Source organism: Nematolebias whitei, chromosome 7 (genome assembly GCF_014905685.2).
Source record: "Nematolebias whitei isolate Nwh7 chromosome 7, NemWhi1, whole genome shotgun sequence".
Classification (NCBI taxonomy): Eukaryota; Metazoa; Chordata; class Actinopteri; order Cyprinodontiformes; family Rivulidae; genus Nematolebias; species Nematolebias whitei.
Window position 1 is genome coordinate 6,289,970 of NC_056504.1, and position 18,711 is coordinate 6,308,680.

Genomic DNA, 18,711 nt, shown 5'->3' on the forward strand with positions numbered 1-18,711 from the left:
TAGAATTGAAAATAATAAAATAGAATAGAAAATAATAGAATAGAATAAATAGAAAATAATAAAATAGAATAGAAAATAATAGAATAGAATACAAAATAATAGAATAGAATAGAATAGAAAATAATAGAATAGAATAGAAGAGAATAGAATAGAAAATAATAGAATAGAATAGAATAGAAAATAATAGAATAGAATAGAATAGAAGAGAATAGAATAGAAAATAATAGAATAGAATAGAATAGAGTTGAATAGAAAATTATAGAATAGAATAGAATAGAATAGAATGGAATAGAATACAAAAATAGAATAGAATAGAATAGAATAGAAAAGAAAAAATAGAATAGAATAGAAAAAATAGAATAGAATAGAATAGAATAGAATAGAATAGAAAATAATAGAATAGAACAAATAGAATAGAATAGAATAGCAAATAATAGAATAGAATAGAAAAAATAGAATATAATAGAAAAAATAGAATAGAATAGAATTGAATAGAATAGAACAAATAGAATAGAATAGAATAGAATAGAATAGAATAGAATAGAAAGTTTTCCAATGAATAATCTTTGCTCTGACTGACCCCACTCAGCCAGATGTGCTTCTTTTGTAGTTTGTGCTCCAGTAAACCCAGTCCTTGTCCAAACAAGATCCTGTTCCATCAGCCTTGCTTTTATGGGGGTCAAGCTGTAAAAACAGACCAAAGCTATCTGTGTGTCTTTGTCTTCTTGCTTTGCGTGAGAGAACCGCTGTGTTGCTTTTTCCATCTCTAACTGTGCTTAAGTAGACTTTATGACTTTGCTTTTTCAGAACACTCCTCGCTTCCTCACTGTGACCTTGTTCATTTTCACTTACGTGCAGTTTCCTTCACCTTCTTTTCACCTGATTATGTACTTTTTCCAAACATGAACCTTCAAACGAGTTCACGCTTCACTTTTTTTAATTTCCATTTTGTTTGGGTCAGTTATGGCTGTCGATGGTCTAAAATTAGATATGTGCTTTCTTGTTGTTACTATTTTCTGTGAAACACTTTAGTTTTACATAATTAAAAAACACTTTAAATATAAAAGCCTAGCATTCTTTAAAGAAAGGTATTTGCTCACCTTCTATGCCGTATGTGTCAAACTCAAGGCCCGGGGGGCAAATGTGGCCCTCGATGGCATCTTATCTGGCCCCCAAGATGTTATTCAAGTGTAAAATACTTTGATCATTAATTTTTCAGTAATCTTTGATTATAATGTCAAAAGTGCAACAGAGAAAATGAGACCAGTGAAACTCTTGAGGAACCTGCAACAAAGAAAAGATGTTGGTATCTAACTTGAGTTAATGTAGATTCTGAAATTGGCCCTTAGTTTGAAAAAGGTTTTAATTTTGGTCCCGTTTTGTAAGTGGGTTGACACTCCTGATCTACGCCAAGCAACAAAAAAGGTTCAATCGTTTTTACCTTTTTTGTTGTTTTCTACCTGGATGATGGAGCTTACAACCTTTCTTCTATGCCACAGTTTTCTACAGGCTATGTGTTGAGAAATGGTATATTTGAAGCTGTTTTGGTCAAGCAGAGAGTAAGTATAGAAAGTTAAGTCCATGATCACAAAGGTTACAACATATTTTCTTATGTATTTAGGATTTTTTTTATATTCTTTGTTATTGTGTGAATGTCTTTATGGGCATTCACACTTTAGTGACTCACTGTTTCTTCCGTACGTTTTTCAGCATCTAACTACTCCACAGTTTTTGTGCTATTTCCACAAATCATACATCAAAACATTCAGCTGTTTCACGACATGTCTGCTATGACTTTTGGTATTGGTGCAACTTTAGCTTTTTGAGATCTTTAGCCTTTTCTGGCATATTTGCTCTCGTTGAAAATGAATGGAGCTCCTTTTACATCCTTCATAACTTTTGATTAGTTTATAACCTGGTACTACTACTTTCACATTTAGACCTGGTTATGGTTCGTTCAGCTTCCTTGCACAAAATTTTAAACAAATTTCAGCTAGTTCAGCTAATTTCAGCTGTTTTTTTTCTGCTGTTTTGAGGTCCTTTCAGCTTCATTCTGCTAAAATCAACATTTTTGTGCTTCAAACTTATTTATGCTAATTTATACTTGTTCTGCGCCTTTCAGCTTATTTCTGTATGTTTCAGCTATTTATGCTATTTCAGCTAGCATTTAGCTGTTTTCATTCTAATTTCATCTTTATCAGTTAGTTCCACATTTTTCGCAATAATTTAAATTTTGTCAACCTAATTCAGCAAAAACATGTTCCACCGACATCCTACTAGTAATTGAAGCTTCTTTCTGCTTGTTTTAGCTACTATTTAGCTGTTTTTAGCGAATTCCAGCTTTTTGCAGATAATTTCAACTTTATTGAGCTAATTTCTGCCTGTTTCAGCCTTAGTGGGCACACTTAAGCTTCCTCCACTTCCTTTTGGAAATTAAAGCTTATATCTGCATTTCTTTAGCTACTATTTAGCTGTTTTATAGATAAACTAGGATAACTCTGTCATTTTTAGAGCTATTCAGCTGAAACTTGGCATAACAATCCCAAATAGACTTTGAAAGAAATAAAAAAATGCAGCTAGTTCAGCTAATTTCAGCCGTTTTTTCAGCTGTTTTGTGTTCTTTTCTGTTTTATTCAGCTTACTTCAACATTCTTGTACTTCTTCTAACTTATTTCTGCTAATTTCAGCTTGTTATGCTCCTTTCGGCTAATTTTTGTAAGATTCAGATATTTCTGCTATTTCAGCTACTATTTAGCTGTTTTATGCTAATTTCAGCTTTTTCAGCTAATTCCACATTTTTTTAAATCAGTCCAACTTTTTTCAGCCCAATTCAGCAAAATCATTCTCTACCCACTTCCTTCTGGTAATTTAAGCTTATTTTTGCATGGTTTAGCTACTATTCAGATGTTTTTGTCCAATTTCAGTCTTTTCAGATAATTTCAACTTTATTGTGCTTATTTCTGCTTATTTCAGATTTTTGAAATTTCAAATTGTTTTAAATATATTGGATTGTGCTCCTTTGTGCTTGTTTCTGCTAATTTCAGCTTTTTGTTTTTTTCAGCTACTATTTAGCTGTTTTATGCTAATTTCAGCTTTTTCAGCTACTTCCACTTTTTTTTTAATCAATCCCAATTTTTTTCAACCTAATTCAGCAAAATCATGCTCTACCCACTTCCATCCATCCATTATCTTTACCCGTTTATTCCATTTTGGGTCACGGGGGTCGCTGGTGCCCATGTCCAGCAATCACTGTGCGAGGGGCGGGGTACACCCTGGACGGGTCGCAAGTCCATCACAGGGACACATAGAGACAAACAAGACAAACAACCATTTACTCTCTCACTCACACCTAGGGACAATTTAGAGTTACCAATCAGCCTAACATGCATGTTTTTGGTCTGTGGGAGGAAACTGGAGTACCCGGAGAAAACCCACGCATGCACGGAGAGAACATGCAAACTCCACCCAGAAGGCACCTGGACCGGGGTTTGAACCAGGGACCTGTTCGCTGAAAGGCAGCAGCTCTACCAGTTGCGCCACCGTGCTGCCTGCTCTACCTACTTCTTTCTGCTAATTTAAGCTTTTTTATGCTTCTTTAGCTACTAGTCAGCTGTTTTAAGATAATTATTGAGCAAAAGGCATTCACACGTGCATTTTCGCAGGAAATTTCTCTTGTTAGTTTTGCATCAATCTGTATCTTGTTAAGTTCTTCACTTTATTACCCTTCATTGGTTTGAGAGAATTGTAGTCACAGTTTATTACTAGAACAAAACATTTATTAGAAATGCAAGTTTTCACGTGGCTGCAGTTTGTTCTCTGCACATAAAGCGGAGTCCAGACACGTCTCTTTAATCATAGTTACTCTCACTTCTTCAGTCACTTCTACAAATTGTGACGTGCCCTCTTGAAACCGATTAATTTGCATGAAGAAACTTCTAACTCACAAAAACGTGCAATTAACAGGAAGTTTTTGAAAACACCTTTTTGCTGAGCGTGTCTTGTGGTGTTTCTGCAGAGCTGCACTCCACGCTGGAAGCTCTGTGTCAGTGACACGGACAGCGCCCTGGGGTTTGCTCTCGGAGCCATGTTTGTCAAAGACACCTTTGCTGAGGACAGCAAAACCATTGTAAGTGTCTACACAACAGCTCCTGAAGCTTTGGGACACGGTGCTGATTGAACGTGGCTCTTGTTGTGGTTCAGGCTGAAGAGATGGTTGCAGAAATTAAAGGGGCCTTTGAAGACAGCTTGAAATATGTGAAGTGGATGGATCCAGAAACCAAAAAAGCTGCAAAAGAAAAGGTGAGAAAAGAATACTCAGTAGTTTGTCCCAGAGGGAAAAAACAAAAACGGTTTGTAAGCATCCAGGTGAATAAATCACAAAAAAAGTGAAATCATGTAATCTGGACTGATTCGTCTTGGAATAAGCATTTCATCTTTCATCCAGAAGACTTCGTCAGTCTGAGGCCTGCCACCAAAATCTGTCGTATAAAAAGCGACCTTTTGTCTGAACCGTTTTGGCCAGGTTGTCCTCGGGCTGGTTCGGTGAGTAGCAAGTCGCTTATCAGGCCTAGACCAGTTGATTGTTATGCTCCGATTATCGCTTGTTTTAGACGGATGTCCCTTTTGACATGTGTAAACCCAGTTTCTGGGAATGACAGCAGGCTGGCTTGAAACACCAGTAAGGTGCTATTTATACCACAGATGTTGGTGGCAGGCCTCAGACTGACAAAGTCTTTCAGATGAAAGGCGAAGCGTTTCTTCCCAGAAGAATCTGTTCACATTATATGATATAAGGCAGATAGCTGAGCTTAAATCTGTGTTGACCAGATCTGACCTTGAAAAACTAGTCCGTGCGTTTGTTACAACCCAGCTGGGCTACTGGGGTCATCTCTTTTTCAAGTCTCCAACTCGTCCATTAACAGGAACTCGTAGGTTTGATCACATTTCACCAGTTTTGTCCTCCCTTCGCTGGCTCCCTGTGTCAGAACTGATTTTAAAATGATCCTGTTGACCTTTAAGTGCATTGTTGACCTTGCACCCTCATACCTCTCTGACCTACTTCAACCATATGTTCCTTTGAGATCACCTGATCATCTGCGTTTGGTTGTACCACAAACCAGGCTGAAGCTCAGAGGAGATCAGGCTTTTTCAGTTGTGGGCCCTAAACTCTGGAACAATCTGCCCATCAACATTACTCCACCTGAGTCCCTGCTTTTAAATCTCTCCTGAAAACACACCTGTATTCACCGATGTTCAACACGGTGCGATTCGATTTTGTATTTCATTGTTTCTCGTTGTTTTGACTCTTTTAATTACATCTTATCTTTTTTCCTTCTTTAATTACGGCCTGGATCTTTTTGTTCAGCACTTTGGTAACAGCTGCTGTTTTAAATGTGCTTTATAAATAAATTTGACTTGCCTAAAGTGGCGTGGAAAGCGAACACTGCCACCTGGTGTGAAAATACGTAGTTTGCAGTTTTTAACTGTCATTTTTTTTTTACAGGCGGATGCCATTTACAACATGGTTGGATATCCAGAGTTCATCATGAATGTCACAAAGCTGGACAAAGTGTTCAATGATGTAGGTAAATGTTGGGCTGTATTCAGTATTATATATTTTATTTATTTATCACATATACCCATTTAATTCATTAAAGATGTGAAATTCATTTTCCATTTCTTTGGATTGCTCTCTTTTAGTTTGAGGTGGTGTCGGACCTTTACTTCCAGAACGTCATGCAGTACTACAACTTTTCAGCTCGAGTGACTGCAGACCAGCTGAGGAAATCTCCCAACAGAAACCAGTGAGTTTCCTCCCTGCTGCTCCTCTTCCTGTAGAGAAGGCTTCACACTCGGATGGGAACGCGTTCCCATTTTACCGACTCAGCAAAAACACTGCTGCTATCCACAAACGTGCCGAGGCAGCCACCTTCCCTCCGCTGAACTGGTCCGCGTCTCTAGTCGGGATGTGAAGGAGTGGTTAGATTAGCAGGTAAAATGAATACTCTCACTTTGTTGTCACCTTGATGCCAGCATTGGATTGTGGCTTTATCCCTATTCAAACTTTGGACTACGGTAATAATCTTGAGTGATTTGACTTCATGTCGTTGCGCGCGTTAACACCTGGCAGTAAATGTGTACCCTGAAGCGTTTTCTATAATCAGATGTTGACGTTTCTGTGAAAACTACAATAAATTCAGAGATCTGGACTTTTTTTTTTTTTTACACTGACACAGCTCAGAACCATTTGAGAAACACATTTGTGGAGATTTTAGTGCACAATTCTTAACGAGCAGTTTCCTTCGCAGCGTTACTGTGAGTGTAATGTCAGCAGGGTGTTTAATTATGTGAATGGTAAAGTGCAACAATGTTCACATTGTTATTCTGCATGTTGTAATTACGTGACCACAGCGGGTCCAATCAGAAATCACAACCTAAGGACCACGTTGTGTCCTGGAAATCTGCTCCGATGAATAAAATCCTGAAAAGATTTAGACATTTTTACCGAGAAGAATTTTAATAGAGTTTATTAAGACCTTAAGCTCAAATAAATATTTGGAATATTCCCAAGGTTGGCTATTTTATTATATATTTAATCCTTTGTTTTTTTTTACTTCGAGACATCCAGGTAGTAACTGTGCTGCTTGCGTCAGTTCAGTAGGAGTAAACCTCAGGACAAATTCAACAGTTTTCAGTCAGGTCATCTGGACAGTTTCTTTTTTTTTCTGACTGAAAATGTTTGGATTTCATACCTGGATTATCGAGCATGGGTTTTTGTGCTCAGGACAGATCGTGCTCAGACTATCAGACATATGTGCAGTCTCCTAAAGTGAAAACATTTTCTGTGGCTGCTGAAGCTGTTCACTATCAGGATGCAATTCGATACCTAAGGGCTGATTTTAATGCAATGTGCGAACAAGGCTCTTTGTGTTTGTTATTTTGCAGGTGGAGCATGACCCCTCCAACTGTAAATGCCTATTACAACCCAACCAAGAACGAGATGGTTCTGCCAGCAGGAATCCTTCAAGCTCCGTTCTACAGTCGTTCTTATCCAAAGTATTAATTTCTCATGTGATACTCTGATTCTTGTTGCATTTTTGATACAATCTTTACTTGACTGCAGTGAGCTACAACTATATTATCTATATTAATTGGCACAAGAGAATTGGGTGGTGTGCAGATTAAACTTTATGGCTGACTTGGACTGGTCATTTTAAGACTGAGCATTTGCTTAAACCAGCGGTCTGCAACTTTTTTGATCAAAAGAGCCATTTCTGCCCCTTCGCTCACTAAATGAAATTTGTCTGGAGCCACAAAACCTGCTACAACTGTGATTATCAACTGATGGCCCATGGGCCACTGAGTTTGTTGGAGGGGGGGCTTTTCTGGCCTGTGGGGGTGACGTTATAAAACTAAAATTATACGATTTTTAACATTCATTGATATTTTTACATGTAAAAAAAACAAAAGACTATATCATTTAAAGAAGGAAACTAATTATAGTTTGTACAGATTATGATAAAAATGAAAACACTGGACTCTGTATGGGGTGCCGTTTGTAAAGTTACACAGTCAAAAATTAACATAAATATTTTTGGTTTATTTAGCTTTTTATTTATTTATTTTTTTCAGTCTTATTTTCACCATGCTATTCAAACTTTTATAAATTTTATAGTTCCAAACTAAAAAATTAATTTACAAGCTAAATATTTAGTTTACAAATATTTAGTGCAAGTTAAATATAAATCAAATATTTAATTTCCAAGCTAAATATTTAGTTTACAAAGTAAATACTTAACGTGCAAGTTAAATATAAATCAAATATTTAATTTCCAAGATAAATATTTATTTTCAAAACTAAACATTAAATTTCCAATTTAAATATTTATTGCCAAAGCTAAATATTTAATTTCCAAACTAAACATTTAATTTCTAAGCTAAACATTTAATTTCCAAAATAAACATTTAATTTGCTTACTAAATATTTAACTCTCACCTAAATCTTTAAGTTGCAAGCAAAATAGTTAACTTGCAAGTTAAATATTAACTTAGCAAATTAAATATTGAAATGTTTAGCTTGGAAATTGTGTATTTAATTTAGTGTACTAACTAAATATTTATCTTGCAAGCTAAATATTTAGTTAGTAAATTAAATATTTAGCTTGTAAATTAAATATTTAGTTTGGAACAATGACATTTATAAACGTATGAATAACATGGTGAAAATATGACTTTGGAAAGAAAAATAAAAACCTTTTTTTTTTCTTATTAAAGTTAAATAAGCCAAAACATTGCTGTTAACTTTTGACTGTGTAACTTTACAAATGGCACCCCATAAATCTGCAGGCCTATATGAAGAATATTAAATAAGTATCGGGCGGGGCTGCGGTTAATTGGTGGCCAGTGCTGCTATCTTGTAATCGTAAGGTTGACGATTCAAGCCCAGATTGCGTCAGGAAGGGCATTCAGCGTAAAACAAATTGCCAAATCTTTCTTGCAAGTGGTGACCCTCGAAGAAGGGAGCAGCCAAAAGAAACTTACTACTTCAACAGTTTCCTGCAGGGTCAGAAAAGTTCTTATCTTACTAGTAGTTACTGGGTAAAACTTTACAAAAAATTTACAATAAAACTGCCAAAACTAGTCTTTTCTGTTGTGGGAATAAAAATCAATACAGTTAAATGTCATTAAGTTTTGGTCAAAGTTTCAAAGAGGCATCGATGAGGGACCAAAGAGCTACATGTGGCCCCAGAGCCGCAGGTTGCAGACCCCTGACCGCCTGAACATCTTACATCTTCATCTTTTTACAATGCATAGTTGCAAACTCTTAACAAGTACAATTATCTTGATTTTTTTTTTATTTTTATCACTCAATGCCTTGATTTTGCCTAATCACAATATTATACAAACACTGCATTTAGGCTTTAACCTGAGTGAAAACTTTATCTGACTGTACACTTGCACTTGCTTTGACAGAGCTCTTAACTTTGGTGGGATTGGAGTGGTCATGGGTCATGAACTGACTCATGCTTTTGATGACCAAGGTTAGTAAATGACAAAAAATATAACATCTTTGTGCTTTTTAAAACTCTTTCAATTAATTAAAGCATTTGTCAGAAAACTGGACCCTATTAAAACCTTCTTTCACAGGGAGGGAGTATGACAAGGATGGGAACTTGCGCCCTTGGTGGAAGAACTCCTCCGTGGAGGCCTTCAAGAGGCAGACGCAGTGCATGGTGGAGCAGTACGGAAATTACAGCATCAACAAAGAGCCTTTGAATGGAAGACACACGCTGGGAGAGAACATAGCTGACAACGGTGGACTAAAAGCTGCTTACAAGGTCTGATGTCAAAACACATGATAATAAACCTGTTTGAGTATTTTTTACATTCTGTGACTACAAGATAAGCAGCGCCGTTACTAGAACACAGAAATATTATGACAAACGTAAGCTTGTTTATATATATATATATATATTTAATATGTTGAATTTCCTGCTCATAAGGTCATAGATCTGTCACAAAACGAGAACATCACCCCTCAGTGTTAGTGCGTTTGAGCTGCGGTCGGCCATCTTCATGAAGTTGTGTTGGAAAAAGTAGCTTGTCTAGTTTTCAGTGAAGCCTGGAGCTCCAACAGGTGGTTTATGTGCAGCCTCTGGTTACTTCCTCACATGCACACATTCTTTCCACTTAATGAAAGGTCAGAAGCTGCAAAGCTGATGAGGAACTGCTATGAACGTTAAAGTGAGCAAAGCAAATAGCACAAATTAAAAGTGGCTCTTCGTTCACTTCGGTCTGTTTTCATGGATTTTTCTGTGCGGAGGGAGAACAAGGCTTGCACACGTGTAACACGATCGTCTGTTGCTTTTTGAAGGCTTATGACAACTGGATCAAAAAGAACGAGGAGGAAGCGCCGCTGCCCGCTCTGGGGCTGACGAACCATCAGCTGTTCTTTGTTGGGTTTGCTCAGGTTTGTGTCTTTTACAGAATATCATTTGATTTGATTTGATTTGATGAACTAAATGCGTCTTAAGTCTCTAAAACATGCCATAAAGCTCACCTCTGAGCTTTGAACAAAAAGAAAAAAACTCTCCAAGTACCGCCTTAGGACAGTCATTACGTCTACGGAAGCGTTTAAACAGACCAAGTATTTGACAAAAACAAGCAGAAAAAGACGAACGCTTCTGAACATTAACCCTAATCTACCAACTAAATGACTTGTTTATCGTTAAGGTGGTATCTCACCTGGACGTGACTGTTGTTAGATTAGTTGGTGACTCTAAACGGGGAAATTTGCAGGAAAATATGATTTTTAATGTGGTCTCTGTGTTCTGAGGGTTCACAACCAGGTGACCACTGAGCTGCATTTTGAGCGGCCAAGTTTTGAAGGTCACACCTGTTATTGTGTGCATGGTTTGCAAAGCTGCATTGTTGGCCATGCACATCTCTTTGCAACCCACCTGGGGTTATGATTTACACCTTACCTTTAAGCTTGGCTGCTGCTTTGCTGCACCTATATTAGCTTTTAGCTACATTTTTGCTCATTTTAGCTCATGCACTGCACGTTTTTACTTTGACGATTTAATTTCAGCTTCTTCAAAACGATTCATCAATCACTCAACACTTAGCATTGACTTTGCACTCTTGCAGAAAATGCACATTTCTGCAGTTTTATTTATCTTGATAGGTGATATCCTTGATAAAAAAAATAAATTTAATTCACGAGTGATGAATTAATTCATAAGTTGAATATTTTTCTTTTTAGGTCTACGTTTGTTTTGAAGAGATCACAACTTTCTTTCTTGGTTTTGTTGCTCTTGCAGGTATGGTGTGCCGTCAGAACACCCGAGAGCTCACACGAGGGAATAATCACAGATCCTCACAGTCCATCAAAATATAGAGTCATTGGCTCAATTTCCAATTCACGTGAATTCTCTAAGCACTTTGGCTGCAAAGCAAATGCTCCTATGAACCCTGAACATAAATGTGAGCTTTGGTGAGGCTGTTGAGCAATGAAGAAGCAAAATGGACACTGAGTAAAATACCACTGCCGGCCCTCGATGCCTTGCTGCTTCATCAGTTTCCTTATCAGGACAAAATATGCCTGGTTTGTAAGCACTGCACTGTTGGTTTTATGAAACAGCTTTGTTTAGCCTAAACGTAGCTCTAAATGTTTTTTTTTTCTACACTGTAAGCCCACTGTATAGTTACAAAGCTAGAGGAACCACTTAAATGTTGCAACCTGCTTGCTCATCATATAACAAGCAAAAAAATATATGTTATTTTATGTTTGTGGATGTATGTGTCACTTTTGCTGTTCTTGGATCAACTCTGGTTTATTATATTGTATTTATAGTTATATTTTTTATAAACGCTGTAAACCATGGGAACTCCCAAGATTTATAACATAGATGATTTTTTTTTTTTAAATAAAGTTGTACAATTTGTTTTAAATCTACAGCTATGTTTTTTTAGGCACAGCAAAATTTCAAAAATATTTGTACAACATTATCTGTAAACCGTGTCATACAGAGCATAAACAGTTTCTAAGTCATGATGATGTTTCTTGTTTTACATGTAAATAATGCCAAAGATATTTTGTAAAGTAAACTCAGTCTTATAACATATTGTTTCAGTTGTGCACTTTATTCAGCTTTGTCTCATATTTTATTTTCATGCCAGATTTCAAAACTACAATTTTTTCATGATGAGAAGGAACGAAGGTGTAGCCATTTTGGTCAAACCTTTAATGACATCTCTCCATTATCTTTACCCGCTTCTTCTTTTTAGGGTCGCGGGGGTCACTGGTGCCAGCCATCACTGTGAGAGGCGGGGGACACCCTGGACAGGTCTCCAGTCCATCACAGGGACACATAGACATAAATGAGACAACCATTCACAACAATTGAGCTACCAATTAGCCACGTTTTTTTGGTCTAGAGAGAGGAGAGGGCCCACACGTGCACGTGGGGAGCATGCAGACTCCACCCAGGGGGGTCCCCGGCCAGGATTTGACCCAACGACCTTCTCATTGAGAGGCAACAGCTCTACCGACTGTGGCACCGTGCCCCGCCCCCCCCCCCCCCCCCCCCCAAAATGAATTTTTTACGCAATTTCATTCTGTTTTGTGAGCGTTTGATAGATGTGTTAGCACTCAGAATATGTATTGTGGATGACCCTCAGGTACTACCACACAAAAAACAGCTCGATTAGCTGTGAAATGGAGAAACAGGAATGTTTCTGTTGGCTAAACTTGATTAACTGCAGCAAACAACTTGAATTGAGTTGATTCTAAAAGTCCATCTGTTGTATATTCACATCCACTGATTGCTTTCTGGGTACAATATTTCATTAAAACTTCATGATATATTTTGCTGACAGTCACGCAAACTAACATTACTTTTTTTTTTTTTTTTTTTTGAACGTCCAGAGGACCAGACTTAACTTTTTTAGGTTTTTCTACCTGGATTATTGAGAATGCATCAGGATAACGTTGCTGTATTTGCTTTCATGAAGCTGCGATTCCGCCTCCTGACCGGTAGATGTCGCTAATAACACACTTATTGTGAGGTAGCGTTGCCGCTGAGCTGCACCTTATGATTTATTTTAGACCGTACAAATGTTACCAGAAACAAGCATAAATCTCACTTCATACATTTGTATTTTTTCCATTAATTAAACAGTTTCAGTTTTATACTACACGCTGCTACATTGCGGACTTAAATGTATTTAACTACGTTAAAAACGTAAAGACGAAAAATATAATGGGAACAAAAAAAAAGGGGGGGGGGGGGTGATATGCTGCGCACGTTTTGGGGACGTAAGGCACGCAGTGGTTGATTTGAGGTTTGCCGTTGAGCCGAGCGATTCCGAAACTGGCCGAGAATTGCCGAATCATCTGTCCTGCCCGGACTGCTGGAAGCGGCCGCAACGCCATGTTGGCGAAGTCTCTCATCTCTGTGAGGAAAAAAATGATAGAAAACGCATTTGCCGAGAAGAAAAGATAAATCGCCAAGGGAGGTTGAAGATCGCGGTGATTACTTCATTTGAAAGTAACGAACCGAGCCGGACCCGCTTAGGTTCCGGACGGGCAAGGGAGGCTAAAAACCTCCCCACCGTCCCCATGAATAGCACCGCTGATCCGAACAGCGACTTCCCATGAAAAAAAAAGAGACATTTTTGTTGCTTTTCGAGCTTCGTTATCCCAGTTCGTTAACGAGACTTGGGGCCTGCTTAAGGATCTGCAACGTTTGCTCTAGATGAGTGCAAGCTAGGCTTCGTTTGTACCAGTATTTATTAAGGTATTGTTTTTATTTTTTGATTTTTGTGCGATGAGTTTGCCATCGAAAGTGGTCCCCAAGCCCGCAGCTGTCGCAGTTAGCGGACCTGGAAGTGGCCCCTCTCCGTCAAGCCAACTGCGGGCTACCCTGGCCTCCGTGTCTCTGCCGCCGGGAGCCCCAACCGCTCCTCAGCCTGGCGCCCTACCGCCGCCGTATCCTTTCACCTGGGTAACATACTAAATGTGTGAAACTCCTGCATTCCGTTTGCCCTCCTGACATTAAATTAGCGCGCAGTTTTATTAGCGGTAAGTGGAAAACGTGCATAAGGGGACGACGGTTTGGTTTGGAGGCAGCTGGGAGGGGAGCTAAGTATGCTAACGTCAGCTAATCAAGCCGGTTGCCTAAGCTAATTGATTTGGGGCGTTTGACGCGACTGAACAGCGTTTAGTTCCATTCGTTATTCTCTGTATCCATCTCCTAACTGTGGCAGCAGGGTGTGACGAGACGTTAAACACAATTTGCTACAGTTAAGCTCAGTAACTGGTAAGCTAGCTCGCTTTCCACCGGTTACCGGCTTTGTTCGGCGCCGATTGTTGACTAGCAAAGATGCTTTAGCCGAGTTAAAGCGCCGTTGAGGCTGAAGCAAAGACGGCCCCCTGTGGTTAGAAAGTGTCCAGGTCAGTGAATGCACGGTCGAGCTGAAGGGCGTCTTCCATTTCAACGTCCTGAGCCGTGGCTATATAATGTAACCGAGCTAAAACAGGCTAGTAGGCCTATCAAACCTTTTGACATATGAAGGAGTCGTGAAGTGAGACTGTGGCTGTACCCACGGTTTGTGGAAACATCTTCAGAGCTGTGACTTTTTTTTAGCATTCTCAACAAACACTGTTTCATTTGCACTCCTGGGAAAGCTGTCAGCAAATGCAGCTTATTACACCAGTTTATTGTCATGGGCTTGTGTCGTCACCGCCTCAGAATATTCCTTTTTACTTTTGATTGAACGCAGTGATGGCCTAACATTACCCAATCCTACTTTTGGAGGAGTGAAGTCACTGCAGCTGCCTCCTGTTTTATTTACAGCATGACATCAAGTGTGTGTGTGAGAGAGCGAGACAATTGGGTTGATCTCTTAGGGACGGAAAGATGTGTGTTGTGATCTGACAGCTTCTGGTGTGGCTTATCTTTGGGTTTTGATGTCTTAACCTGATTTCCTGCATCACAACCGCCCTGTGTTTCCGACATGTGTAGTACTGTACAACAGCACCACAAAATGCTCTCCTGCTCACAGATGATGCTTTCCAGTTGTCTGAGGAAAAAGTAGTAAATTCATGCATCGTCTGTCGTACCAAGTTTTCTCTTGACTCAGTTTTTGAAATTAAAATTAAAATTTCCTGAACTACTTTCACTCGTATGCTAGGAGCTTTGCACTACTGATTATGCTTAATGTTTTTCTTTTTGTTTAAGGAACATTAGTGTTTAGAAATGGAACTTAAACGTTAAGGCTCTTTTGTAGGACTTTGGAGGGTCTATGATGCCTTTTAACCCTTTCAATTAAGTAATTTATTGCTGTTGTGACGGCAATGTTGAATACAGCAAGCAGTCATGTAAAACACCTGGTTACTTCATAAACCCTTTTTTTGGCAGTAGGCTTCACTATTTATCTTTAATAAAAGCTGAAATTCTTTGTAGACATTGCCAAGAACATCTGTCCAACATCTCCCATGTTTTTCCCCTACCGTTATACAAGCGGGGTGCCCCACACCGTCAACAGAACTGAGCACCTCGCCTACCAAACTGAACGCCCCCTTCCCCGACACTGACGTAGCACCAAGCTAGCGGCGCGCAATACATGCGTTCTAGCTAAAAAGCTAAAGGTTCCTCTTCCCTCATGCTGACCCCCCCTGCCCCTGCTCAAAAACTGTTGTACAAGCTGCACTCAGACATATCTCCGTCTCTCCCATCAACAAAAATCATGGCTGAGAAGAGCACCCCGCCGTGGCAAGTTAACTACGGGAAACACTGGATACAATACGTAACCAGTTACTTCATCATCTAGGCACTAGAGTTGGTGAAGACAAGATTCTGAAGTTCAAACTGGGCAACAGATTGGGGCAGAAACGGGAATTCAAGTGACTTTGAAGGACTTAGTGCAACATAGGGTGATCTGTGCATTACAGAAATTTTAACGCACAACCATCTCGAGTGCTTAAAGAGATGGGCCTGAAAAAGAGAAAACCAGCGAGTGGCACTTCAGTGAACAAAAATGTCTAGATGATTTCAGAGAAAAATGCGTAGACTGGTTGAGATGATAAAACGGCATTCCTAAATGTTATCCCTTCAAGCTGATGGGCTACAGCAGCAGAAGACTACACTGAATGCCACTGTTAGCAAAGAACAGAAAACTGTTGCTACTATTCACACAGGCTCACCAAAACTGGACAACAGAAATAATGTAAAAACGTCTGCTCTTATAAATCTCTGTTAACCCCAGAGATGGTTGTGCATGAAAATCTCAGTGCATCAGAAATTTCAGAAACACTCGGTCTGTAGCAGGTTTGACACCAACAACCGCACCACATTCAGTCAGATCTTTGTTCCCCATTCTGATGCTTGGTTTGAACTTTAGCAAGTTGCCTCAATGCATTAAGTTGTTGCCATGGAATCACATGGCAACAACAATATTAGCTGTATTTGTGTTAACAAAATAGACTTCGAGTAGTAGATTTGTTGTCTCCCAGAGAATAAGAGCAATGTAATAACAAACGAGACACAGAAGTGCTGACCTTAAACATTTATTTAATTTATGTTGGCATGTTCTTTCTTTGCTAAGGTAGATTTGTTCTCGCTCATCCTGCATTTCACTTGCTCCGAGTTAAATGTTGTCTGAATAAATTTCAGAACATGTTCAAAAACCCACATCAGTCACATTGAACGTCTTCATTTTCAAATATTGTGGGATAAAAAAATCATTTAATTGGCCAGTTGATATCACTAGGAGAGAAGTTAGGCACATTTATAAATACTGTGTACTACTTTTCTTTCTCAAGTACATTATGTGGAGGTGTATTTATTTTTAGTAAATGTAAAATTTGTGTAATAAAAGTACAGTGAACACTTGGATTACACTAACTATCTCTGCACTGGGCGGCTGTGGCTGAGCGGTTAGAGCAGTCGTCCTCCAATGCCAGAGTTGAGGGTTCGAATCCACGAGCAGTCACATGTCGAAGTGTCCCTTAAGACACTGAACCCCCCATAGCCTCCGATGTGTCCCATCGGTGTATGAATGTGATAAAGCTCTGATTATTCTCTATAGAATGATTTGTTCAGTTAGCTTTGTAGAGATCTAGTATAGAGCTGTATGAACGGGTAAATGAGGACACAGTTTGTGGTGTAAAGCGAATGGAGTATCTTGATTAAGATAGAAAGGCGCTGTATAAGTACAGTCCATTTACCTAGAGTTAACTTTGAAAACAAACTGAATCAATATAATTGCTATAAAATTAAACTACTCCTGTTTGTGGCTGGGACATTTTATTAAATTGCATGATCCACACTTTTATCCTGGGACTCGGACTTATTGACTACATCACCAGTGTGAACTAAATTGAATTTACGTGTGTGTAGAAAATGAGGTCCTGAGTGTTGCAGCTTCTCCGCCCTCTCTCTGTCTCTCTCGGCCTCTGAGGGCAGAAGTGTGGGGGCGTGGTACACCGTCTGCTCAGGGCTCCTGCTCTATGGGAATTCCTGCTTGGAGAATGTATGTGTAGATCTTGTATGTATGGGTTTAGAGTGGCGTGGTGAGGCGTGTGCACGTGCGTATGTGTGTGTGCACAGATCGTGTTGGCTCCTGGTTGTCAGAGAAACCCCCGGCGCATGCGTCTGCTGCTGCACTTGCCAGACAAAAGCTCTGCTGCTTAGCATTCAGAGGGAGAGGCCAAGGTGGTGCTTGCCACCATCTGCCAACAAAGGCCCAGGTCACCCATCTTGGCTCTGAACCCCCCTCCCCCCCTCCAATTTCCTTCTATCCCCCCATAACGCACCTCGCCCTACTGCTGTCCCAGCTGAGAAAACCAAATTCTTTCCCCACTATTTGTCTCAACTCCTTTTCTCAGGACCCCCTCCCAAACCGTCCCACCCCACTCACTCAGCTTTCATGTTCATGGTCTAGCAAGTTTATCTCTTTGAAATAGTTTCCGCCCCTACTCATGCTCTCAGCGTTGCTAGCTTTAGTTTGTGTCCATGTGTTTTCCAGTGCCAGTGAGCCAGGCAGTGCAGTGTTGTTGCACATGTACCCAGCTGGTAAGTCACGCTGGAAGGTAGTTCTGCATTTCGGCACAGGTGTGTGTGGTTTGCATGAGAAGATGTTCCCGTGAGTTATAAATAAACTGCTGAGTTGAGATGAGCCAGCACGCAGGACTTCTTCCCAGGGAGGGGGTGGTCTTGAACAAGACATCCTGTATATTGTCTCTTTTCTCTCTCAGCATTTTCATTGTAGATGACCCTTACACATTAGTCTTTTTTTATTTTCTTACTCAAGCAAAGGCAACTTGAACTTGAAGGAGTATAAGCTGTGAATTGTTTGAGAGTGATCCTACCCACGCAGTCATTGAGTCATTAAAGAAGTTAAGGATATGCATATGTCAACAAGTCGGTACAGATTATTTCTGGTTTTGCTTCATAGTTATACAAATTTAATGCAGTTTTATGAGGTACAGCATGAGTAAATGATTACTGTTTTTTTCATTATAATTTGCTTATTTTGATTAGATCACTGTGTCAAGTGTTTTTTTTTTAACGTTTCTCTTTTATGCCAGCCTTATCTTTATCACTCCTCTGTTACAACAACCACCGAGTGATAAAACTCTTCCTGGTTGCAGTTTGATAGCTGTCCCACGTTCTCACCGTTTGTTCAAGGTTTCTCACCAATACTTTAGAACACAGTAAGAAGGTTTCTTGTGTGCAGAGTTAACAATTTCATCAGTGCAGTATACATTTATTAAATTAGGGATTGTGAACCGACTGTAAATTGTGAATGTGACTTAACGATATTTAAATGTCTAAGCAACCACCAGTATCGCCTACAAACTTTTAACTTCTCTGACCTTCTGTTTAGCTGAAATATGGTGTGAATAATAGATTAAAGATGAAGAAATTCATCTTCCTAATGTGTATTTCCACATATCTTAAACACCAAATCATGCTACATGTTATACATCAGACATTTAGTTACTGTAAATGTAAACAGCTGTTACTTGTTTAAACATTAGCGTCCTCAAATATTAGCCTTTTTTTTGTACTACGGTGATCTTATATTGGGAAAGGACTGGGCTGTTGTCATTTTGGTCAAACTGTAACGTGCAAGCTCATGCAATATTACGATCTCCTTCTGGATCCCTTTGGATCTGTTAGCACTCATGTGTTGTGAATGACT

General features: G+C 39.2%; 2 protein-coding genes across 2 annotated transcripts in view; both read left to right on the forward strand.

The window, feature by feature from the left end:
* The window catches only part of ece1 (endothelin converting enzyme 1), a 24,863-nt gene extending 13,644 nt beyond the window's left edge, over positions 1-11,219 (forward strand). Inside the window, exons 10-18 of the mRNA XM_037679098.1 lie at positions 4,016-4,126; positions 4,201-4,299; positions 5,504-5,581; positions 5,701-5,804; positions 6,946-7,056; positions 8,974-9,041; positions 9,148-9,338; positions 9,875-9,970; positions 10,824-11,219. Of these exons, the coding sequence (XP_037535026.1) occupies positions 4,016-4,126; positions 4,201-4,299; positions 5,504-5,581; positions 5,701-5,804; positions 6,946-7,056; positions 8,974-9,041; positions 9,148-9,338; positions 9,875-9,970; positions 10,824-11,000 (1,035 nt within the window). The 3' untranslated portion in view covers positions 11,001-11,219. The remainder of the gene's footprint in view (positions 1-4,015; positions 4,127-4,200; positions 4,300-5,503; positions 5,582-5,700; positions 5,805-6,945; positions 7,057-8,973; positions 9,042-9,147; positions 9,339-9,874; positions 9,971-10,823) is intronic.
* Positions 11,220-13,034: 1,815 nt separating this feature from the next.
* The window catches only part of eif4g3a (eukaryotic translation initiation factor 4 gamma, 3a), a 73,026-nt gene continuing 67,349 nt past the window's right edge, over positions 13,035-18,711 (forward strand). The window contains exon 1 of the mRNA XM_037678575.1: positions 13,035-13,492. Within this exon, the coding sequence (XP_037534503.1) occupies positions 13,332-13,492 (161 nt within the window). The 5' untranslated portion in view covers positions 13,035-13,331. The remainder of the gene's footprint in view (positions 13,493-18,711) is intronic.